General features: G+C 35.7%; 4 protein-coding genes across 7 annotated transcripts; 2 read left to right on the top strand and 2 right to left on the bottom strand.

Annotated features, from left to right (window-relative positions):
• Positions 1 to 1,008: 1,008 nt before the first annotated feature.
• Positions 1,009 to 6,472, bottom strand: Rubicon (run domain Beclin-1-interacting and cysteine-rich domain-containing protein rubicon). Of its 3 annotated transcripts, XM_029308815.2 has the most exons (10): positions 6,375 to 6,472; positions 6,050 to 6,202; positions 5,801 to 5,981; positions 5,375 to 5,526; positions 5,043 to 5,226; positions 2,890 to 4,496; positions 2,536 to 2,718; positions 2,281 to 2,463; positions 2,061 to 2,214; positions 1,009 to 1,971 (listed from the first exon to the last, which is right to left on the bottom strand). In XM_029308815.2, the coding sequence occupies exons 3-10, from the start codon at positions 5,978 to 5,980 to the stop codon at positions 1,771 to 1,773; spliced, it is 2,844 nt and encodes a 947-aa protein (XP_029164648.2). In that variant the 5' UTR covers position 5,981; positions 6,050 to 6,202; positions 6,375 to 6,472; the 3' UTR covers positions 1,009 to 1,770. The 3 variants fall into 3 exon arrangements, with proteins under 3 accessions (XP_029164648.2, XP_029164647.2, XP_029164649.2); XM_029308814.2 differs by having other exon boundaries at positions 6,050 to 6,472; XM_029308816.2 differs by lacking the exon at positions 6,050 to 6,202.
• A 1,144-nt stretch (positions 6,473 to 7,616) lies between these two features.
• Positions 7,617 to 13,731, top strand: Mtpalpha (monolysocardiolipin acyltransferase Mtpalpha). Its single transcript, XM_029308845.2, has 11 exons — positions 7,617 to 7,824; positions 9,282 to 9,391; positions 9,536 to 9,808; positions 9,938 to 10,188; positions 10,464 to 10,847; positions 11,018 to 11,188; positions 11,261 to 11,483; positions 11,631 to 11,840; positions 12,025 to 12,220; positions 12,399 to 12,601; positions 12,804 to 13,731. Exons 1-11 carry the CDS (start codon positions 7,749 to 7,751, stop codon positions 13,005 to 13,007), a joined length of 2,301 nt encoding a protein of 766 aa, XP_029164678.1. The 5' UTR covers positions 7,617 to 7,748; the 3' UTR covers positions 13,008 to 13,731.
• A 2,969-nt stretch (positions 13,732 to 16,700) lies between these two features.
• On the bottom strand, positions 16,701 to 23,005 carry LOC114935847 (uncharacterized). 2 transcript variants are annotated; one of them, XM_029308750.2, is made up of 8 exons: positions 22,850 to 23,005; positions 22,548 to 22,773; positions 22,184 to 22,416; positions 21,865 to 22,092; positions 20,526 to 21,055; positions 19,607 to 20,361; positions 18,765 to 18,953; positions 16,701 to 18,269 (listed from the first exon to the last, which is right to left on the bottom strand). In XM_029308750.2, the coding sequence occupies exons 6-8, from the start codon at positions 19,661 to 19,663 to the stop codon at positions 17,349 to 17,351; spliced, it is 1,167 nt and encodes a 388-aa protein (XP_029164583.1). In that variant the 5' UTR covers positions 19,664 to 20,361; positions 20,526 to 21,055; positions 21,865 to 22,092; positions 22,184 to 22,416; positions 22,548 to 22,773; positions 22,850 to 23,005; the 3' UTR covers positions 16,701 to 17,348. The 2 variants fall into 2 exon arrangements, with proteins under 2 accessions (XP_029164583.1, XP_029164582.1); XM_029308749.2 differs by having other exon boundaries at positions 21,868 to 22,092.
• Positions 23,006 to 23,144: 139 nt separating this feature from the next.
• Positions 23,145 to 25,277, top strand: LOC114935848 (endoribonuclease LACTB2). The gene is made up of 3 exons (XM_029308751.2): positions 23,145 to 23,493; positions 24,176 to 24,812; positions 24,894 to 25,277. Exons 1-3 carry the CDS (start codon positions 23,267 to 23,269, stop codon positions 25,017 to 25,019), a joined length of 990 nt encoding a protein of 329 aa, XP_029164584.1. The 5' UTR covers positions 23,145 to 23,266; the 3' UTR covers positions 25,020 to 25,277.
• Positions 25,278 to 25,289: the final 12 nt, after the last annotated feature.

Raw genomic sequence — 25,289 nt, 5'->3', positions numbered from 1 at the left:
TTTACGTATATATATATATATATATATAGTCGACTTATAACATTTAATACATTGTTCCTAATGGAAAACGAACCTTTAATTTTGTAACTATAATTGTAATAATATGTGTGAATAGATTTTTCTTAAATTGATAAAATAAGTGTAAATTATATGGATTATTTTATATAAAATTTATATTTAAATTTATATCAAAAGAAATATATATACATGTATATATATAAAAAGGAAATAAAGAATTTATGCTCCCGTATATACACTCCTAATAATTGTGTACAGTATTTATATATAATTATGCTTTTTAGCAAATAAAAATGGAATATATAATACTTTCACAATAATTAATCTTCAATAGATTTTTATCTCAAAAAACAAAGACCTATAAGTAAATTGCATATTATATACTACTGTATTACATATTATATACTACATTGGATCACAGATTTACATCTACATGTAGTCACGTTCGAATCTAATAATTTTATTTATATACTTTACATATGTTTTTATAAATATTTTGTTCAATCACAATTGTTATATCAAGAATTATAATAGTTTGTATGTCGCAGAATGTAACAAATTTCGAATAATCTTAATTTGCGCATGCACATGCAATTTTCATAAATAAATAATAAATATACACGGTTTAAATGTTAAAAAAAATCAGGTACATACTTGGAATTAATACTAGATACGATTTTTATATAATGAGATAAATGTTTATTTGTACTAATAGACAGTATTTGCAGACTTAAAATTACTATTGCAACTTGAGATTCTTATATTGCTAATACAAAATAATTTTAGGAAATAATATTATATGCTCATCAAACGCTCATTATTCCTATGAATATATATGTACAAATCTCTTTAAAATATTTCTCTTTAAATCTATAAAAAAGAACAAATATAATAACAGACTATTTAAATACATAAAACTAATTATATATTTAATTAGAAAATTTTTATAACTTTTGTATAATAGTTGATTTTTTAATGTAAAATGCAATGTTATGTGTATACTTTCTTTATTGTGAAAAATGTGCCACGTTACACTTGTTCTTATATTGTTTAATGAGTTATTTGATTTATATCTTTTTTTTTAATTATAAGATGTAAATCGATCTTCCAAGACATCAGATTCCAAGGAAGATTTAAAAATCATCCTGTGGACATTTCTAAAGTTGTTCTTTTAGATTCCAAAACAATCGAAATCTGACATGTAATATATCACAGTGCTTCAGTCTTCACTATAATGTGTACGTCTCATTCATTCAACATTCTTCTTTTCGAGACTGAGGCACAAATAGTATTCTTTCCGCAGTGCAGCAGAGAATTAAAGTATTGACTTTCTCTTATAGATAATCTATAACTATAATAAGTTATGTAATCTAAATGTAATCTATAACTTTTCTAATATCTCCGTGTCAAATATGTCAGAAATCAGAATTGAACTCGAACATGACTAATTATCATAAATTGCTCTATGATATCGTAACGAGTTGCGTATCCAAGAATTTTCATTTCTCGAATACGTATTGCATGTGTAGTTTTTACATAAATATAATTAGTATATAACAATATCTCAGACAACATATAAATCTAAAAAACATCTATAAAATGCTCTAAAATTTTGTATCTGATCTGACGAGTCTTATTAGAAGAGGATGAGAGACAGATATATAAGAGAATAAATCTCTAAGATCTATCGACGATGATTTAATATACGTATCCCACTCTGAATGGCGTGGCAAAAAACGCCGTCGTCATTCGTCAGGGTTTTTCATCTCTCGAAATTCGTCTGGCGCGTAACCTTATGCACCGAGGGCATTCGAGCTTGTCAGAGTCCTGCTTGCAATCCGTATGGAAGCATGCACCGCATTTTTCGCATCGTATCACCTTTGCCAAATCCCACGGGAAGATGACATCTTTGGAACAGCATAACTCGCACACAAATCCTCTAGCTTGACACAGCTGACAAAAATGCATCAATATTATATATATTAATAATTATAATATCGATATTATACATACATTGATAATTATAATTATAATATTGTTACCTCGCAATCTGCAGTGTGCGCACAACAAATTTGAACGAGTTCCTGCAACTTGACATACAGCTCGCCAAACTTTATGTTTAATAGATCTTGAATCGAGTATACATGCGGATCGCTTATAATGTAATTCGGCTCCTTCTTCAGCATATTTTGAACACTGCAAAATACCGCGAAAACGCGTATTTATATTATGCTTGCATCGTGAAAAGATTTTGAAACTTACCTACTCGCGAATCGACACGTGAATAAAAAGTCTTTCAAAAAGAATAACTTTGTGCGCAGGATTCGCGTTCTGTCCAATTGTTTTATTCGTCTGTACAATAGCGGATTCAAGTCGTTTACTTGGAACAGCGGATCCGACATCATCTTGTCCAGTAATCTGTACGAGAAATTCGATACGGGATATCTGCAAAGAATTAAAAAAACATTAAAGCTCTCAAGACACTTTTTATCAACAGTTTTCAACATCAGTTTCTACCTGTTGAAATCCCACTTTGATAGAATTTTTCCTGGAATAAATGCCACCTGGTTCGTATGACAACCCGTGCAAAAGTACCTGCCTAGATATTCGCAGTATCGGAATCGATTGGCGTATTTCACCGCAACTTTCATGCCGCAACCTGCGCATCTGTAATTCTGCTTCGCTATCCACGTCCGTCTTCTAAAAGAAAAATAAAGTATTGAAAAAAAATCTTAATATTCAATATATATATAGAATACTTCTAAGACTAATCAATATAATTACGTCAATGATATTTTTCTTATAACTCGATATAATCCAGACAAGACACTTAATTGACAAAATTATTATCTTCTCGTTTCATACACTTACACCGGCGGTGGATGAGGCGTGAAGATGATCTGCGGTCGCGGCGGGGCCCATTCGACGGTTCCTCTCAGCGGTATTGTCCGCGTGTCTTCGATCTCAATCTCATCAGGGCTGACCGGCCAACTCTTCGGCATCGGCAATAATCGTTGGGGCGCGTCCTTCTCGGAAACCAGCCACTGCAGCTCGCTAGCCCGAGGCAACTGCTTCTCGTTGAAGCGACTGATGAGGGACAGAGCCACCCCTTCAGCAGACACGCTGCTCTCGCTCATGGTCGACTCCGTTGCGAACCTCGGCTGACGCTGTTCCGCGTCAGATAATGACGTAGTCGACGCGAGGGTGTCGCCGTTCCTGAATTTTCGCTCGTCGTCCAGCTCAGAGTCATCCGTGGACACGCTATCCGAAGGATTTTCCGGAGACGTAGACAATGGACTGACGCTCTGGTCGGTAGTAGTAGTTGTGTCGGTCCTACCATCGCTCAACAGATCCCCGCGGCTCCAGCCTTTACCTCGACATCTTTCTTCCTGGCGCTGCCGACGTCGCAGCCGAATCCGCTGCTTGAGCCGATTGATCTCCTCGTCGCTCTCGTCGTCAACCGCGTCGGCGTCCAGCAACCGTTGCAGCCGGTTGCACTTGACCTGTTCGATAGCGGCGATCATCGCCTCGCAGATGCTGAAGTGCGCATTCTCGCGATCCAACTCGGCGTCGTGGGCACGCGAGAATCGCGCCGAAGATAGAAAACTGGTTAGACTCTGGCCTTCTGCCGGACGCGGAAAATAACCGGTTGCCATTGGCTGCACACTACTGCCGCCGTCCTCCATGAAACTCTTCCGTGGCGTACGGATGTCCTTCTGACCCTCCACTTCGAGACTCCAGGGTCCCGTGAATTCAGGCGCCGAACTTACCAAGAAGGACGTCTTCCTGCGCCTCGACAGCTGATCCATGAACCTGTTCTCCGCCGATTCCGCTGTCATTACTATCGGCCGCGTCTCTTCGATTGTGTTTTTCATTTCCTTTCCATGAATGCTCGAATAAGCTTCCGGATTTGCAGAGATTCTTTTATTCTGGCTATGTTTGCCTTTCGTCCTGCTTCTTGTCTTCCTAATGGGTGTTTTGGGCTTTGTTATAAGCCTATCTATGTTGGAATCGAGGGGTTGCTTTAACTCGGAATAATTGATATTGATGATCTTCGCTAATTCACAAGGGCGGTTATTACTTTTGTTGCTATTGTCGCTGCTTTCTTGAATAGTTGGCGAAGTCGCGGCTGAACTGTCCACTGCAACACTACTGTGACTCTTGACCAAAGCAGGCAGACTGTTCCATGTTTTCAGAGGTATGTCATTATTGATTTGGGAATCACTTTGCGCGTTGTCGTCAATAGTAATTTGTGCAGGCTTTGATGTCTGACTGTCGACGCTGTCCATTTCATGGGGCACAGACTGCGTCGAAGGAGTCAAAGAAGATTGCATTGAAACCTTCAAGAATCTATTGAGTCTTTTCTCGCTCTTGTCATGTGCAAGAATATGATTAGCGCCAGAAAGATTGACCGGATAGGAGGACGAGCGACGATGTCGTCTGGGACTCGTTTTAGGCGATTGCCACGTTGGCAGAAACTGTATAAAAATAATTCATTAAAATCCATTGTATAATAACTTATGTATATCTTATATCTATGCACATTTACTAATGTATATCTTGTATTATTGCATCTTGTACTTTGTTTTTATTTGATTCAGAGTTGGCATTTTATCCACTTTTTTTCATTTTGTCCAGGGCACTGGAAGAAAGTGGACAAAATGAACGAAATAGATCAAATATGAAATAATATAGAAATCGATAAAATGAAAGATAAAGAGGTTTGTTGTGATTAACAATCAAAGTTTGTCAAAAACCAAAGTTCTTATTTAATAAAGTTGATTTTGTTTGAGCTTGTTGATTCTAATTTTTTCCAGTTTTGTCCATTTTGTCCATTTTGTCCAGCACATATATTTCTTCCAGGTAGAGAAAACTGGAAAAAACTGGTTTTTCCACCCTGGACAATGGATGCCAACTCTGATTTGAATGAAGCAAAAGTTTCTCTAATTTAAACATTTTTTTAAAATTTAGAATTTCAAGTTCTGGAAATAATGTGAAATAGTAATGCAAAAAATTTTACTCACTAAACAAGGATCAATTTCTGTGAGCAGCACAGATTGGTTTCTCTCAATTGCTCGTAAACAAAGAAGTGTTGCTTCTGCCAGATTCTCTTGGCAAAGAAAGGCCCATGGTTCCAGACAAGATAGTAAATGTTCCTTATCTGATAGAAGCCATGATAATTTATGTGATAAAGAGTGACTTTCTAAACTGTAAATATATTAGAATTTAATTATTATTTGTTTCAAAACAGAAATTCTTTAAAGAATATATTAAATATATCTACAAAAAAAATTTTTATATATATATATATTGTGTAATTATCTAATATATGTTTAATTATAAAATAAATGATAACCTCTTGTATAACCACAACATGTCCTTTTTAGATGTTATTCTAGCTGGTAAATGGCATAAATAATCCTCATTTTCCGTTAATACTGGTGATGTTGCTAAAGAAGGCTGAAGCCAATTCAGTCCTTGAATGAATATCCAACAGTCTGGCTCACCCTTAAAAATATATATAAAATGTGATACAATTTTTTTAGATAATTGGAAACAATTAAAGTAAATTGTATTTATAATTTTCATATTGAAACTCACTCACGCAATAGCACAAGTGTTTATAAAAATTGATGCAATAAGAATATAATTAAAATTCAACAAGATTTGTATAAAATAATTACTAATTGCAATTAGATAATTATTATATAATAATATTGATATATTTCAAAGTATGATAGAGATAAAATTTTCAATGAAGAAAGTAACAAACGCAACTAACATTAGGGTCGAATATGCGACAGCCATGTTTAAATATCCGCTCCATAGCATTGTGCAACCGATTTAGGCCACCGTAAACATTCCACACATTGGCCACTCCATCGATCAATAGACCTTCCGCAGTGGATCGTAAACTCTGCAGAAGTTGCCACTGTTCCTTGGTGTGAGCGTTCTCAGACATCCTGTCATTATTAGTCAAACATTAAAACCTCTCATTTGAAGCATATAATCTCGAATCCTTTTATCCTACCTGATCAATTACAGTAACTAATAACAAAGAGAAGTTTCTCTTTCATAAGAGGTGCTAGATTACGCTAAACAGGCGTAAATCAGATATCCTTTCTCTGTTCACGCCTTCTCAGCGAGACGCAATAACGCTTTTTATGATTGAATTAATCAGCATCTTGTGTGAGAGAATATTTTAATAAGCGAAATTATCATAATAATTATTAGGCGTTCAATCGCATCCATGAGATGTAGAAATTATGCTACTGCTCATGAAAGACTATTCACATCGTCAATCGGATGACACTCGATTTACGCATTCTTAATTACTCGCGCTAATAGCTAATTACCCGATTAGAGACGGGCAACTCCCGCCTTTGATCTTTGATCACAAGCGATCCTGGATTGTGATGACAAGCGATCATATGGTTTAGAATTGATGTTTACGTTGGTAACTATGGTCATTGAGTCATAGAGTCGAGTATTCTAGATGAGTGAAATCCATGAAAAAAAAAAAATTGACCAATCACAGGTAAGTATTCTTCTCCACATTCAATTGTGATTGGTCAATTTCTTATGTAAACTCCTTACATAATAAAAAAGTAATAACGTAATATCGTCAATTTTATAACAGTTTCAGCATTTTTATTATTCTTATATATTATATTAATAGAAAAATGTGTGACGTTCAAATTGGAGAGGAAATCGAATCAGAAGGTAAATAATTAATCGAAGGGAATTAATTAATCGTACTGGATGAAAATAAAATTAATTGGTGAAAAATTAAGTTTAAATAAATAAATCAATCACAGCAAAGAGATGACAGAAATAATGGAATATCTATTATTAAGTTCTACACTTTCTTCATATGTTTTCGTACTTTTAAATCTCATATATATGTGTAACAAATTTGTAACCTCATTATTATCAATATTAATAATTTTATTTAATTTTAATATTATAATTATTATTTTATTTTAATATTAATTTAATATTTATTTATTTATTTGTTTATTTAATTTATTAATTTAATATTAATTTTATTTATTTTATAATAAATTTTTAACATCTAAAATATTTATTTTAAATTGGTTTTTATAATAAACACAATAAAATAAGTTGCCATTATATAATTAAACAACCTAACTACAAATGTTATTGTTTATTATTAGCATTCATAATTAATAAATAATGTCAAATAAAATGTTGATTCATTAATGTCATATATCGTTGACAGAAATAAATACATAATGGGTCAAAGTCCAAGAAAGATACGTCTTCATCACTTTGCGCATCAAAATCGAGAGTATCGATTCTATCTAGGCTATCGATAATATCGAAATTTTATCTCTTCGAATCTTCAGGAATTCGAAAAAAGAAAATCAAAAAATCACAGCTGATAAAAGAAGCAGAATCGATCGGATGCAATTTAAGGTCCCTCTTTATGCTGTCACAAATCAATAAAAGCTAGAAATTGCTTTTTCCCGCGTTTTTTTCGATAAATTGCGAACTGTCAATTTCTCGCTATCGATTCTCGAGCGATATTTCGATACTCTCTCTCTCTCTCTCTCTCTCTCCCTCCCCACGTGAAGCCGGATCGGCCGCAGTTGGGCGACGACACACTCGCGTAGAGAGTGTCGCGTGTGCGTGACTCGTGGTTTTTCGTCCACTTCATGAGAGCGAGCGACTGAACTCATCGAAATTCCGAGTCGGCCGAGACAGACATGGCGAGTTGCAGGCTCTTCGGCGCCCTGGCGCGCCTTTCCCGCTCCAATCTGAACTTCGCTTCGAAACGCACAGGTGATTGTATACGTGTACCGGGACACGATATGTATATGTGTGTATGCTCTTCGAAGAAAGAAAAATTATGTATTCGCAGATAACTCGGCGTATATATTTTATTCGAGGGATAATCAAATATCTCCTGTTAATTGAAATGCTTGGGGAAAAATACAAAGGTCCGTCTTGAACAAGTTTTAATTGGCAACAATCTGGAGTCAAGAGCTAGAGAGAAAGAGAAAGAGAGAGAAATTGAAGATCGAGCAAAGTGCAATGGCGTGAATTACATCGGTTTCATTGAAACTGTTATTCTCTAGACAGCATCGTGAGAGATTCACCGATTTTTGACACTTGGTAGTTTGGCGTTTTTATATAACTGGGTAGATATTGATAGATTATTCACCGGTCGAGTAACATTGACCTTTGATCTCCTGTTGGAGAGAGAGAGAGGGAGATATATATATATATATGATTAACTCAGGATTGCTGAGAATTGACCCTCGCACCCGACGCGATACCTAAAATTATGTCATTCTGAAAAATATTTTTGCTAAATTTGTATCTGAGTTCAACTCAAGGATTCCGCGTTTCACTCAAAAATGTAAAAAATACTCCAGGGTTTATAAAAACATTTTCCACAGTACTTTTTTATGTACTTTTTAATGTAATAAGTATAGATGAAAAGAAAATGCAAGTGTGTATATACAAGTATATGTAGATAGTGTAGCTGAAGAGATTAAATGAGTTGTTATTCTTCTTTTGTTTAGCTTTTTTTAGAAATACTTTGCACATGAATAAAGATATACTTGAATGAAACAAAAGAACAGTACATAAACATGTAGTAGAGAAGGAAATATTTATAGATCTTAAAAAAAGTGTGAAATTAGATTGAGATAATATAATTAGTATTAATAGTACTTTTTACTAAATGAAACAATTTTCATATGAGTTTATATTCAATAAGAAAAAGTTACTTGTCTAAAAATAAGATATATTTTTAAATTAAATTTTCAAAATAAACATGTGTTAAATATATATAAGTTTTAAATGCATTTAACATAAAACAGAAATATGACATTAACTTTATTTTAATCAAGGGTATTAGAAATCAAATTATTAAAATATTCAAAAAACTTGAAATACAAACACAGAGACAAAATAATATATCAAATGTATAATATATCATAGAAGCAGTTCTAGACAAATGAGATTCTCAACAATTATATCTTTAAGCAAAATTTATACTGGATATTTGATTTATTAATAGGATGATATTTATATAAAGTATTAAATGGTTTATATTGTTATACATAAATATTAAAAGTGATAAAAAGTATAATAATAAATAGAATACAATAAGAATAGAAATTAAAGTTTTAAAAAATATTGAGGAGAGAGAGAGAATATTATATGTTTCTGTAGACAGAAAGGATATTTAAATTCTCTTATATTTTACATTTTTTATTATATTTTTTCAGGTTTATATCAACCTTTAAGAACACTAGCAACCGAGGCAAATAGGAAACATTTTAAATGTAAAATTGTGAACGATGTAGCGGTCATTACCATCGATTCACCAGGTGTCAAGGTAATATATAATATACAAATAATATGCAATATGCACTTATAATTATGTTGCTTGCAAACTCGTGAGAACAATAAAGATTATTTTATCACAAAAGAAAATAAAATCGTTTAATGCTGATCTTTATTTTATTTATTGTTAATGTAGTTAAACACCTTGAACACAGAAGTAATGGCGGAAGTAGAACAGTTGCTGACTGAAATTCAATCAAATTCGCTTGTAAACGCTGCAGTTCTAATTAGCGGCAAAGAAAACAATTTTATAGCTGGTGCGGACATTCCTATGTTACAAGCTATCAAGGATGCGGAAGGCGGATACCGACTGACGAAGGAGGGTCATAGAATTCTGGATCTAATAGCAAACAGTAACAAACCGATTGTTGCTGCTATTCATGGCACGTGTCTTGGTGGAGGTTTGGAGGTAACTCATTTCTAATAATATAATTAAAATGAAAAGAATTTGTGAGAATATAAAGTAGAAAACGGAATAAAAATTTCATATAAACACAAAGGGAAGGATTATTCATCACATTGATTATTTTCTGTTTAGGTCGCATTAGCGTGTCATTACAGACTCGCCGTTAACGATAAACACACCAGATTAGGATTACCAGAAGTAATGCTTGGCCTCCTTCCTGGTGGCGGTGGTACTCAGCGTTTGCCCCAACTGGTTTCCCTTCCTAACGCTCTAGATATGATACTCACTGGTAAAATGCTTAAAGCTGACAAAGCGAAAAAATTCGGACTAGTGGATCTCGTGGTGAATCGTCTCGGTCCAGGAATCGAAACGCCCGAACAAAAGTAAACATACTTCTTAATATAAATCCACACTTTAAATTTTTTACCACCTAATTTCTTTAAAAAAAAAAGTAGTTATTTTTTGATATTATAATTATTTAAATATTAATAATTGACTTGTGTTACAATCTCTCGAATTTCTAATCTCATTTAGAAGATACTTGCCATTTCTCATATTAATTATATATATATATATATATAGTCTATAGAATAAAAAGTTTAATACTGCTATCAACGAAATTATATCATATTCTTAAAAATCGACTTGTTTTTTTTAGTACAATAAGATATTTGGAAGAAACTGCAGTGAAAGCTGCACAGGATCTTGCGAATGGGAAACTGAAAGTTGAACGTGGTCCAAAGTCTCTCGTAGACAAGATAACACAACAGGTTCTATCTTTCAATTTCGTCAAAGATCAGATATTCAAGAGAGCAAAGGCTCAGGTGATGAAAGCAACGGGTGGTTTATATCCTGCACCTCTTAAAATCTTGGAAGTTGTGAGAACCGGTTTAGATAAGGGTCCGGTCGTCGGATTCGACGCTGAAGCCAGGGGATTTGGTCAGCTAGCGGTTACACCGGAGTGTAAGGGTCTCACCAGCTTGTTCTTCGGCCAGACAGCTTGTAAAAAAAATCGTTTCGGCCCGGCCAAGAGTGCAGTCAAGTACGTCTTTCAATAAATTTGCAAGTGAAATGATTAAACAAATAATTAAACAATTAATTCATTAATTGATTTTAAAATATTCATAAAAAAATAATTTCTTTATGTTGCTTTATTTTAAACCAACTATGCTCTTCAGTATAATTATCATTTCATTGCATTATCTTGTACAGAAAAATTGCTGTAGTCGGCGCCGGCTTGATGGGCGCAGGTGTTGTCCAAGTTAGCATCGACAAAGGTTACGATGTGATTATGAAGGACACCAACCAGTCTGGACTCGCTCGTGGCATAAACCAGATTCAAAAAGGCCTAGATGGTGCTGTGAAGCGTAAACGAATGTCCAGGTTTGATATCTTTCCTGTAAAAGAAAGCAAAATTATAACATGCAATATTTTCAATAAAAATTTTCTATGCAGTGTGGAGAAGGATAAATTTCTCTCGCATCTCGACGCGACATTAGATTATAATTCCTTCAAAGATGCCGATATAGTGATTGAAGCAGTATTCGAAGACATCGGCATTAAGCACAAGGTCCTAAAGGAGATTGAATCTATAGTGCCGAATCACTGCATTATCGCAAGCAACACGTCTGCGATTCCCATCACAAAGATTGCTGCTGGTAGCAGTCGTCCTGATAAAGTAAATACATCTATATATTAATTTGAAAAATTAAGTTTAATATAATCAAATGTGCAGAGTAAAATAAATATTATTTAATTATAATAAAGTGAAAATTTTAATATAATTGTGTATAATGTATAATTATCAAGACGTGATTCTTTGCAGGTGATTGGCATGCACTATTTCTCTCCTGTTGACAAAATGCAATTGCTAGAAATTATAACGCACAAAGGAACATCTGAGGAAACTATCAGGACTGCTGTAGATGTCGGTTTGAAACAAGGCAAAACCGTCATCACAGTCGGTGACGGTCCCGGATTCTACACCACAAGAATACTGTCCGCTATGTTGGCAGAAGCAATTAGACTGATGCAAGTGAGTGATACTTGTCGAATAATTATTTCTTATAGAAAATACAAAAAGTGAAAATTATCTTTCAAGCAATATCTATGATTACTTATTAGTATGATCGATGTTATTTTACATTTATATCTTATGTTGGTATATAGTACACTGTTCTAAATTGTGAACTATAAACATATAATTTGTGATAAAATAGGAAGGTGTAGATCCAGTTCACTTGGATAAGCTAACGAAGACATTCGGTTTCCCTGTCGGCGCAGCTACTTTATCCGATGAAGTCGGTATTGATGTGGGTGCTCACATCAGCGTCGATCTCGACAAAGTTTTGGGCGAGCGTTTTAAAGGAGGAAATGTGAATATTCTTGGCGACATGGTCAAAGCTGGTTTTCTCGGTAAATATTTTATCGCGATACAACTGGAATTCTATTGTTTAATTCTGTTTAAAAAAGCACTTTAATTGAAGAAAATTATGTGACATGATAAATTATTAAATAAACGTGGGAAAATATTATTATTACAAACTATAAAAAATTAAATTACGCTAGAACTCTAAATTTGTGTGAATTTTAGGACGCAAATCTGGTAAAGGTATATTCGTGTATGAAGCCAACTCTAAGAACAGGGAAGTAAATCCCGGCGCGTTGGACATTTTGAAGAAATACACACTCGAGCCTAAAGGTAGCACATCCGACGAAGACCGTCAACTGAGGATGGTCTCGCGATTCGTCAACGAAGCGGTGCTTTGCTTGGAAGAAAATATTCTAGCTAATCCTGTAAGTAAATACACTTATATATTATTATGTTATATTATGATAAATATAATATTTATTATATTATTATTATATGTGTATAATTATATATTATTGTACATTATATATATATACACTAACACAAAAGTGCATAAGTAGCATAAGAATGTTACATTTTTATTGCATTTGATACTTTTCACTTATAAACTATATTTATATTTCTCAGTTGGAAGGCAACGTAGGAGCTGTGTTTGGCTTGGGTTTTCCGCCCTTCACGGGTGGTCCGTTCCGTTGGGTGGACGCATATGGTGCTCATCGACTCGTCAAGAAGATGGAAGAGTTCCAGAGTCATTACGGCGAGTGTTTCAGACCATGCAAATTATTATTCGACATGGCGGCCGACTCTACGCGAAAATTCCACCCGCAATAAAAGTTTTATAGGAATTTATAATGGCATCGATTAACTTTCATCCGAGAGAGATATACTAGCTTTATACTAGTTCGCTTCAGAAGGAGGAAAGTTTCTTGAAATAAGGTATGAGAGTTAACTCTGTTATCATGCAACTCAATTTAGGATTTGCATCTGTTATATCTCGTGTGTACACATTTTTTACACTTGAAATAGCTAAAAGAATATTTTTGTTTCTTAATATTTATAAGATTAATATATTTTTTTCACCTCTATTATTGTGTAAAATAGACTTACAATTAGCTAATATTTACAAATTCAAAAATTTGTAAATAATATGTTTCACAATGAAAGAAAATATATATATACATATATATTAATATATGTATATTAATTTTCGCTATACTTGACACGATTTTATTTACTCGAGTTATAACACGATATGTTTCCGCGTGTAAATCAAGAAGAATTAATGCGTGATAATGCGTAGAGAGACTGTTACAACTTTAAAAGTACTCTATTTTTCGACTTGGAATTTATACAATCCATTCAGCGACTTTCCGCGAACACATTGTAGATAAAGTCCTGCATTTATCATTATACGGAGAGTTTTATATACCGCAAATACGCCATTTGATATATTCTTATATAAATACGCCTTGTAAATTACAAAACCACTTATATACAATAATTGTACATTTTTTATTTTTGCAAAATTGATCAGAAATAAAGAGTTTATATTAAATTTTGTTTCAACTTGTCTTTTATTCAGATTACCGATCATATTATTTTCCAATCCAATATTTCCTGTCATTAAAGATTTAAAAAATTTTTATCTTTCTTCCATACTTGTTCTAATATTAATTCGTTTTTTCGCAATTAAACTGTAATTATATAAGCGGAAATTATAGTTTTCTTTGCGTTTAATAAATCGCAAAAAAGCTAATGGGTTCGGAGTAATTAATATCATTCAAATCATTAAAATTGCACGAAGCGCAATCTTGAATGGAAATATTTAGCTTGATGCAATAATCGAGAAATGTTGCACTCTTGAAAATATTAAATATTGAAAAAAGTATAAAAACAAGAAAATCGCGAAGGATAAAAATGACGTCTTTCGAAAATTTCCATGCAGACACATACGAATGCGTTTTTTTAATTTGCAGGGTCTAAAAGTTAATCGCGCAGACTTCTTTTCACAGAAAAATGAATTTTAATAAAGGCTTAAAGTGGAATAAAGGAAGCGTAATCGCGAGGATATTTTGCATCATCTACCGGTCCAGCACACCTGTTTGTGACATTATGTATCGCTCAATGAGACCGAGTCCTTGGCTGATGCAAGAAAATTGGAGATTTCGCGAGAGAAAGACATCGGTATGCGACGACGTTATAATGCATCTGTTTTTGTGGACCGGAAAAGTTCTGGAGCGAAGATGATTAAAAATCACCGTCTGAAGAGAAACGACGTTTCATATATTTTCCATTATTTATACTTTGTTTTCCGAATCTCTATAGCGCAAGAAATTATCAATTGTACACCTTTATTTCATAATTATCCGCGATAAGAAACTGTCTGGAAATGTGTAGTCTAGATGACACACGCGATAAAAGTCTCGCCGTTCGATAACATTCATGTCTGGCAGATATTTGATGGAAAGGTACATATAATTACATATACACACGCAAGATGTTGGCTAATTCTGTTTATGCAGTCTCCGAATATCATTCAATTCTCTCTTTAAAGACACTTTAGAATAATTTCAATACAAAAGTATATCGCTTTCTTTTTTAAAAATAATTGAAGTGTAAAATTTTCCACAGAAAAAATTCCATAAAACATGAAGAATTAATATTTGAGTCGAAAAAGCATGACGTCTCGCAGGAGATGATATGATTATTGTGTGTCGTAAAATATTGAATGAAAAATGTAACCAGACATAAGAATTTATTCTCTTTCAAAGCGATATATATATGCGAATGTAAATATAGCGTACACATTCTGATAGAACTCGATAAGATCAATTAAAGTGACCAATATTCATTATTTCATCATTTTCAATAAATGTTGCTATTTTTAATATTATCTTATCCTGTTTCTTATAAAACATATATGATTCATAATTTATATTATTAGTGTAGATTATATTAAATAGAATTATAAATAGAATTTATTAAAAGCTCGAACAGATAAGAAAAGCTGAGGCAATAACGAGGAAAAATTTCGGTGCAAATGTTTTTTCTTTATATATATATATATATATATATATATATATATATATATATATATATATCAGTCGACCTTTTGACAACAAATGATTAGCCGATTGTATCTTATTGATAAGTAAACCACGTTTTAATAGATATATAAATGTAGATACATTTCTAATAAGTTGTTAATCTTCCTAAAGTTAATCTTCCTAACAGTGAGTGATTATTTTACAAAAGCAATTTTATTGATGTAGGGAATCTGAATCGGGCATTTGATATTCACATGACACTACCTTGTGTCCATAAATTCCTTTTCCCAAGAGCAACGTCATCGATTCTTTGGTATCGCATACCTATGTAAGTTGCTTACGCCGTACATTTTTTAACATCGTCTCCCTTTCGTTATCGTCAGTCATCTTGAGCCGTGACCTTCCCTACAGAATTCAAGTTCGCGCCTCCACTGTCCATCCACCACCGCAAGATTCAGCTCTTTTAGACATCATCTTTGTAATCATTCATTTTTTTAATTTTACTTTTTGCTATTATTTAAAAGAAAATATTAAAGATTGTTAATAAAAATATTTGTTACGGTTTTTATTCGCAAAATGTATTGAATTTAGATATCGATATAAATCGCAAAAAAAGTTATAAAGGGAAAGAAACACAAAAGGAACGAGAATTCGTAATGATTTACGAAAGTATACAATTTATTTGATTGTAGAAAAATCTTTATATGCTTTTTTAACGATATTTCCACTCAAGTCTTATAAAGTCGCCAAGTAAAGTTTTTACCTGGCTATGTGATACATACATATACATATATACATTCGTAATTCTAGATATTTTAAAAGTTACAACACAAGCATACTCTTTTGTAAGCGGTATAAAAATAACCTCGGTAATAAAATAAACTCTGAACAGAGAAAGAATATTTCAAATAGCTCAAGAATGTAGAAAACAATTTCTCGTAATTTTTTGACAATTAATAAAATTCATCGATAAACGATCTTTTTTTTTGCTGTTTGCATCTTTGCCGCTCTTGCGTTATTTATATTTAAAATATGTACATATATAATTATAGTCGTCAACTTATAGCGATTATAATTTCATAAGTCTATATGTAAATCGTCATATATATAAAGGTTTTGTTTCTTATTCGTAAATAAATAATTTTTCTTTCTATATCTCAATCAACGCACTTGATATTACAGAGCAATTCTCGATAGTAAGTTAAACAATACAAAAATCTAAAAACAATTTAAGCAATATCCGAGAAAATATATCTGAAATGCCTTGTCGATGCATTCTTTAGACTTCTGTATCGTCTACAAAGAATCTCCGACCAGCGAAGAATCGAGCAACTTTAATTGGTACCCTTGGAAATTTAAAATCTGTTTTTATATCCCATATATTTAGCGTTAAATGCGACTAATCTAACTATCCGAATTCATTTTATTTAAACGTGACAATCGCAATTAATCATTCCGATTGTGAACAACATACAATATGGCCACATTTAACGCTGAATATGTGTTATGAATATGAGCCTGACTCCCCGCGAGTGATTCTCGAGATAGTAAATCTCTCAACTAAACGGTACACTAGCCTTCACGCGTCACAAATCACAGACACACTTATAGGTACTCGGTTTGCGAACGACAACAAAGTCCTCTGCATAACGACCTATCGCCGTCTCGTGCCTTTGCTTAAGTACGGCTCACTTCGCTCTTCGTTCCTGCTCATTTGACATTTATTCTCGTCTGTATTCGGTAATCTTGAAACGTCGAAATCTTCTTCATTATATGTCTTCATAAGAGACATTCTTCCGATTAACCAGATTATCCCTGAATTATGCTCGTGTTTCCAATCGGTACCGCTCCATCAGAAAAAAACAAAGTCATTATCTTCCGTACGCTGGGTACAATTTTGTACCTTAATTAAAACATCCAGCATCGGATGCTTTAATTCTTATCTTCAACTCTTATCCACCATTTATAGATCATTCCAGTCTTCATTATTACAGCGCGCTCGAACCATCAAGAAAACTCTTCATCTTCAGCTTCCATTGCGCCGGGAGCAATTCCGGGATCCTGATTAAGACGCATCAAGACCGTGAAAGATTTCCAATAGACATTAAATAGTCGTGAGCATCCTTCAAGCCGCCAGCTGAGGTGATACAAACTGCTGAACTGGTCGTGACGCTAATCGCGGCGCAAGCACCGGAAGTAGATTTACTCTCAGATGCGTCGGGGCCAGCTGAGAGGCAGAGATCTGACCGTTCGAGGACGACGACGAGGACGATGATGAGGTCTTATCTCTGGCGTGGCGTTTCACGTGCTTCGCCAGATGGTCGCTCCTCATAAATCGCCTCTGGCAAACGACGCAGGCGAACTTCTTCTCGCCGGTGTGGGTTCGCTTGTGCCGCGAGAGCTCGTCGCTGCGGGAGAAGCGACGACTGCAGTCCTCGTAGGGGCACGGGAACGGTCTCTCGCCCGTGTGGGTGCGCGTATGAGCCTTCAGGTGCGACGACTTGAAGTAGTTCTTGCCGCAGCCTGGATGCTCGCACTCGTACACCCGACGACGCGTCTCCACCGCGCTTGAGCTCATCGTCGTGGTCGTCGCGGTGGCTGTAGTCGGTGCCGCGCTGGTTACCAAAAGAAGAGGTGCTCGCGGCAAAACCAGAGGAGAGCCCAACAGACCCGTCACCACGATCGGAGCTGGTTTAGGTGCCAGGGGTTGCAGTTTTGGTAATTGCTGCTGCTGTTGCGGCTGGTTACAGCTCTCACGATCGGTGTTCTTGCTGTTAACGATAATCTCCTCCTTGCGCAGGCTCATCTTGAATTTTATATTGCGAAGGACGTCCTCCACCGGTGGTTGCGCTTCCGCAGCGTTCGCTCGCACGTTCGCTCGCGGACTGAGCGCGGCCGAGTCACGTGGTGGTACTGGTACCAGTCGGCTGGTCGCCGTACTCCCCGCGAGATTCGCCGGACTGCAGGTGCCGTCCCGATTGGCCCGCATTATTACCGAAACCCGGGTTGGTTCCGGACTCGGCGGCGGCGTGCCGTCTAGCAGCAACTGAAATCAAAGCGAGGAGTGATATCAATTTGATAAGACATTTCAATGTCTGATACCAGGGAAAAAATTCTAGTCTATTCTCGGAAGAAATATGAGAAATGAGAAGACATTTAATAACAATAATTAAATAACGAACAATAGATAATTGAAGAGATAACTGAAGCTACTTATTATATATACAAAAAAAAGACTTTATCGATTCATAACAGATTGCAGCAAAGACCGATATCTCCATTTTTGTCGAAAGTACCGCTGGAAGATACGCCTACTCGAAGGATAAATAAAGGCGAAGTGAAGCAAACCAAGTTGTTGCGCGCTCGAACGGAATCGTATCGCAACGCGACTCCAAGAGCCCGCTCTCCAGCCCGTTCCAGTCGATTAAGTCGAGAAGAAGAGAAATCGAAAGGAAATGGGAGGGAAAGAGTGGGAGACGTATTGGAAAGCAAAGCGGCTTTTTGTCGAGCGACGATACGACTATCTATTTTAGATATATACCTTCGCTAGCTCGCACTGCTCGACGCATCGCCGCTTACGGGGCGGCTCGTCTTCCTCAGAGTCTGAAGGTTGAGGGGTGGGCGGCAATGCGGGATGGGAACCCACGTCGCTCTTCCGCACGGACTTCCGGTCTGAGAGTTTGTCCCCCAGCAGAGCCGCAACGCTGAACGATAGCTGCAGCGGTTCCACCTGCAAAATAAAGAGTTGTTTATCACACAATTGTCTATTGGATGAAGTCATTCGGTTGCAAATGAAGCATTAGTTACACGAATGAAATGAGGACTTGAAGAGTATAGGTCTTCCGATGCATAATAATAAAGTAGACGTGATTAAAGAGTAAACCAGACAAGCGATTCTTTGTTCATCCTTGAAAATGTTTGAATTAGATAAATATTCGTATTTATCTATTCCTAACATTCGTGAGGTTTATCAGTTTTAGATTAGTTTCTTATATCTTTTTTCATTCTATTTTGATTCATATTTATTATCAAGTTATTTTTCAATTAATTAGAAATAGACCTTACTTCGATAAAATTTAAATTTACGGGTTGATTATAGAGATAATTCATGTTAAAATTCAAGTTTACATCATAAAATTAATTAAAAATTTGAAGAAATATTATACAATGAAATATTTCTTAATTTCATACAATTCCTTATACTATCCATGATAAAAAAATAATTCTGCTGCGCGTACAGCTACAATCAACCCTAACGGAGATGACGTAGTAGCAAACAATGAAAATATCTCGCGCACAGAAGCGAATTCGTGGAAAACGTTTGAGTTTCGCGGGCAGCGGCGGATAATGTTGTGGCGGTACATTTAATTCGCTGTCACTTACTGTGTGTTTCAGCTGGGGCGAGGCCGGCGGCGAAAGAGGCACCTGGTTCGCATCCATATCTGGACCAGGAACCGTCACACCAGGACAATTCAAAGAGCAAGAAAAAATGTTTTGTTCAAATCGAGAAACACCGAAAATTCGCAGACAAAAAAAGTGAACTTATATACGAGCGCGCCGAGCCCTCTTTGGCAAAAGTGGAGCGACTGATCCACAGGACGTAACGGACGGGCGTCTCGCAGCGCAATGAAGCTTTCTCAGGTCTGGCCAGAGGCTGGCTCGGGAGCGCGCCGACGTGATCACGCGCAACGCGCGGGCACGACCAATCTCGACGAGGGGCTCGTCGAGGATCGACCAATCGACGTAGCCCGGTCAGGCCGCGACCGCGTGATCGCAGGCGTGCTGTTCACGTGCTCCAAGTCTGACTCGGGCCGTGATCGTGACGTCAGCGCGCGTGGCGAACGCGGTCGATACGTCATGGCGTCACGGCGCACTCCGAGCGTCACGCACAACCTGCGTCTTCTGTCTCTCTCTGTCTCTCTCCTCCACCTCAGCATCTCGTCGCGTCGGGCCTTCGTCCAGGTCTCTCCTTCTTTCTTTCTTCGCATACTTTTCTTGTGTCCTCTTGTGTTATTCTTCCCTCTCTCTCTCTCTTCTGGATCTCCACGTTTCATTTACTCCTTTCTGCATCTTTGCTAGATGTATTTTCCACTCCTCTTCCTCGTTTCTCGTTTTCTGCAAATCCAATGACCCGTCTTCTAGAATGTTTTGTAAAGATCGCATATATTAGTTTCTCTCGCATCTCATACATTTTTTATATACATCTGTATAAATTGTAACTCTTAGAGAATATGCTTTTACTTTTCGATATCAAATCTCTCTACAATAGCAAGATTTGATGAGATTTATTAATATTTCTCACCTTGCGGCACGTAATTCCAGAACATTAGCACAAGTTCCCACTTTCCTTTCTCTCTTTCTCGCTCGCATCCTGTTTTGTCGCGGCTTTATTCGGCCAGGGCCATGCACCGCTTTTTTCGAGGGTGACTGCACGTGTCGATGCCACAGACCACCCATGCTTATTCCGAAATAAATTGTTTGTTTATTTCGGGTGTAGTTCTGCTCTCTCTATCTCTCTCTCTCCCTGCAAATACATATCTCGCGTTATCATTGCACCAAGAAGATTCGCGCGCGGAACAACCCATCGGAATCAGCCGTCGTGCTCGTGATCGACGATCGCGTGGCCTCCTCCACGTCGTTATCTCCGAGTAGACGCGCAATAGTGTGTCGTTGATCCTGCTTTGAAGGTGTTTGGTATCGGAAGACGAGGCCAAACTTCCGCTGTTCCAATCCCAGGAGAGCGACTAGCTTTTATCGCGCAGGAAGCCCCCAAGATCAAGTCGAGTCGCAAATATGCGCAGAAAAAGATTCCTCCTCTCTTTCTCTCTCTTTCTGTAATACGATATAATGCATTATTATCAATTATCACATATGTAATATAATATATATATAATATTTCTCAGTCGCGGAGTTTTTTGCAGTTTTGTTAATTATTATCAGTGACACGAACGGGATGGAAATCTCAGCTTTCAAATCATCTCGTCGAGGATGATGTTTCTGGTGTCACAATAAATAATTCACATAGAGATAATTATTGGTCTTTAGACGGCGAGACAGAGGTAGATCGCGTGCACCAGAGGGGTGCAACTTTTTTAAGGTCGTCTCGATAGGAATAATCTATGAATGATTTGTAGATAAAGCGTGTCTTTAGGTCAGCGTGACGAAACTTTTACGTGACATCCGATAAAACTGCGCGTTGCAAATAACGCGACAAAACAAAAATATAAGCTCGTACGAGTTGTGATTTCGAGAAAGAATCACATCGCGCTATAAATTATCAGCTATTATACATTGAACTGTTTATTTTTCAAGTCTGATGCGATGAATTAAGTTTGCATATTGTTTGTAAAATATTCATGCAATATATATTGATATTTATCATTTTTCTATTATATTATATATTATATTAAATTATTATATATATAATATATATATTTATATATTATAAATATATTATATATAAATAAAATATTTAATATATAACATATAACATTAAATATACTATATAACATTATAAATAACATAATATATAATATACATATAAATATAATATATAGTATATAATATGTATATTTCTTTGAATGTCTATTTTCGCATCAGACTGCAAAAAGAAATACTATAACAATGAAACTATACTGTACTACATCAACTTTGACTATAGCATCGTGCTGCGCGGTTCGCTGGTTTGTTTTCCTGCTGCGAGGCGCCGACACAGAATTCCGCTATCGATATAGTAAGCGAGACACACGTGGAGGCTCGCGTTACATCATTCACCGTTTTATAAGCGCATCGGGTGCGACGTCCTACGCGAAGCCATCAAGCCATCATGCACGCGCGCGCCTATTCTTGTCATCCTTCTTGTCACCTTGCTGCATTGAAAATAAGAAAAACAAACGCATTAGACGAAGGATGAAGAGAGATGAGATAATGAAGATTTAGTAGGAAAATAATAGGAAAAACCTGTGAGGAGATAGTTAACTTTGTAGCCTTTTCCAGTTGCTCGAGACAGTTTTTGTCATCCTCTACTCATCTTGTTGTATTGAATAGAAGAAAAATAAATGCATTAGGTGAAGAATGGAGATGAAGAGAGAAAGAATGAAGTAAGAAATTGTGGGTAGAACTTGAGGAGATTGTTGAATTTATAGCCTTTTCCAGTTACTCAAGACAGTTTTTGTCATCCTCTTGTCAACTTGCTGCGTTGAAAATAAGAAAAATAAACACATTAGAGGAAAAATGGAGAAAGATAAACAAAGATAGCAGGAAGATGAGCTAATGAAGAATTTAGTAGGAAAATGATAGAAAAAACCTGTGAAGAATTGTTAACCTTGTAGTCCTTTTCAGTTGCTCGAAACAGTTCTGGTCATACTCTTATCACCTCGCTCCATTGAAAATAAGAAAAATAAACATCAGGCAAAGGATGGTGGAGGGAGAAAAAGGTAGTAGATGAGATAATAAAATATAGTAGGAAATTGTGGGAAGAACTGGAGAGATTGTTGACCTTGAAACCTTTTCCAGTTTAAGGTCCTTGTCATCATCCTATTGTCACTTTGCTGCAAATGAAATAAATAAGTAAAGGATGAAGATAGAGAGAGATAGAATAAAAAATCTCGAAATTGTAGGAAGAACCTGAGATTATTGGCCCTGTAGCATTTTCCAGATGCTCGAGGAAATGAAGCTAGTCCAGAATTAAATGCAGAATTAAATACATCAACACATCCAGTTTAATCTTAACATAAATATATCCTCTCACGCGTAGAACCGCCACTTTTCAACCTCGAGTACCAAATCAAAAACCACGAAGTGCTATCTTAGGATCACGTGGTCGAGAAAAGTACTACGTTGAAACGAGCGACTGTAGGTAAATTTTTATACAGGAGTCTACATGACCGATTGTCGGTAACAAATATAATTTGAGGATAAACATCGCTGAATAAACATCTGTGTCACGATTCGAGGAAATAGATGTAACATGCTCCATCATCCACTGCCTAAAGATAAATCTATGACGCTGACAGGCATATATCTATTACGTGACACGCGTAAATGTGTAAATCAAATTCCAAAGTCTTATCTCCGCTTCTCATCATTTGGCTTCTCATTCTGACTGATGTCTCGCGAGTGAACGAAACGAGCGGAGGAATCATGACAACTTTGACGAATTTGCCGCCTATAGCGAGGCTCTCCAGCAAAGTGATTCGGATCCTGGGATGCAACCCGGGGCCGATGACATTACAGGGCACCAATACTTATCTCGTGGGGACAGGGCGCAGGTGATGTGTCATGTGTCATATGTCATATGTATACAATGGAGTTACACGAGTTTCATTATCACATTTCCACTTGGACACGTTTTATTTAGCTTATTTCATCATCTTCCAGAATTATTTGGATATGAAAAAGAAATGTCACTTTTATTAATTAACATGCTTGAAAATGTTGAAATATTTTAGAAAACATGTGTCAGTCATTATTATATATAGATTGAATAAATAAATAAATTCGAGCTACCTAGAATTTGTAAAAATAGATTTTTTCAATTGCATTTTCTTGTATGAAAATTAAGGCAATATCAGGTAAAACTGTTTTATATTTGATATTGAAAATCAGAGCATGTAGAACTTTTTTTTTAGGTTAAATGACAGTTTTTATATCTTTATGAAAACTTTGTTTAACTGAAAGATAAAGAATATAAAAGAGTAAACTTTTTCAGCTATTATTAAAATTAAAAAAACAAAGATTTATAATAATACTGACAGTAAATTTACACAGTGAATTATCGATCATGCAAATCATATTTTAAAATATTGGAGTAAATAAATGTTAATTAAATTACAATCAAAAACTTAGTACTAATTAAATTCTCAGAAAGAAAATTAATGAAATATCCAATATAGAAACAAAAACTATTCTTGTTCTTGTAATGAAAGTAAATTATATCTCTCATTGTTACAGACGTGTACTAGTCGATTCTGGAGAAAAGAAAACAGCTGACGCCTACGTAAAGCTTTTAAATAACGTTCTGAAAGAGGAAAACGCGACCGTCGAGCACTTGGTGGTCACCCATTGGCATCACGATCACATTGGAGGTGTGGAATCTGTGCGGAACTTGTTGAAGAGTCTGTTTCCCTTGGACAAGCAACCCACTGTGTGGAAACTGCCACGATCAGCAAACGATGATGACAGCTCGAACGATGAGAAGGCTATCCAGTGGAAGCCTCTGAAGGACGAGCAAGTGGTGGAAGTCGAAGGGGCGAAGCTCCAGGTGAAATACACCCCAGGACATACTAGCGATCATATTTGTCTACTGTTGCAAGATGAAAATATCCTATTTAGCGGCGATTGCATCCTCGGAGAAGGCACATCGGTCTTTGAGGACCTTCACGATTACCTGTTGTCCTTGGATAAGATCCTGGAGATGCAGCCCAAGATAATTTATCCAGGCCACGGACCGGTTCTGAATGATCCATTGCCGCGTATAGAGTATTACATCACTCATAGGATACAGAGAGAAAAGGAGATTCTGCGAATACTGGAAGAACAGGAAGATAAACCAATAACTGGGATAGAAATTGTTAAATTGATGTACAAGGTAAAATCGATTTGAGAATATATACTTTCAAAATTGCTAATTTTTAATTTGAAATAATAAAGAATAGCATTTTTTGCACAGGATATGCCAGACAAGTGGCTTATTGCAGCATATACTGTGGAACAGCATCTTCGCAAACTACAAAAAGAGGGAAAAGTTTTACAAGAGCAAGAAGGTGGCTGGTGGAGAGTTAAAGGCAAATTATGAACATATTGTTTATAGAGTAGCTAGAAAATTAAAATTAAAAATACAAAGCAAGTTGCGAAACAAAGGACATATTAAAGTATAGATTATAGCAATTGTAAACCTGTAAGAGGTCATAATTATTATATTTTATAAATATATATAAATTTTATTAAAATATATATAATTTTATAAGAGAAATTCTGACCGTGAAAGCTTCTAATGTGAATCATTGAAAAGATAAAAAAAAAACAAAAAAATAGAAAATAGTTACGCGATTAATTGTAAACGAGA

This window comes from Nylanderia fulva, unplaced genomic scaffold (genome assembly GCF_048542155.1).
Source record: "Nylanderia fulva isolate GAGA-0341 unplaced genomic scaffold, ASM4854215v1 Scaffold15, whole genome shotgun sequence".
Classification (NCBI taxonomy): domain Eukaryota; kingdom Metazoa; phylum Arthropoda; class Insecta; order Hymenoptera; family Formicidae; genus Nylanderia; species Nylanderia fulva.
The sequence above is the reverse complement of the archived record's forward strand: the minus strand, read 5'-3'. Positions and strand labels throughout refer to the sequence as shown.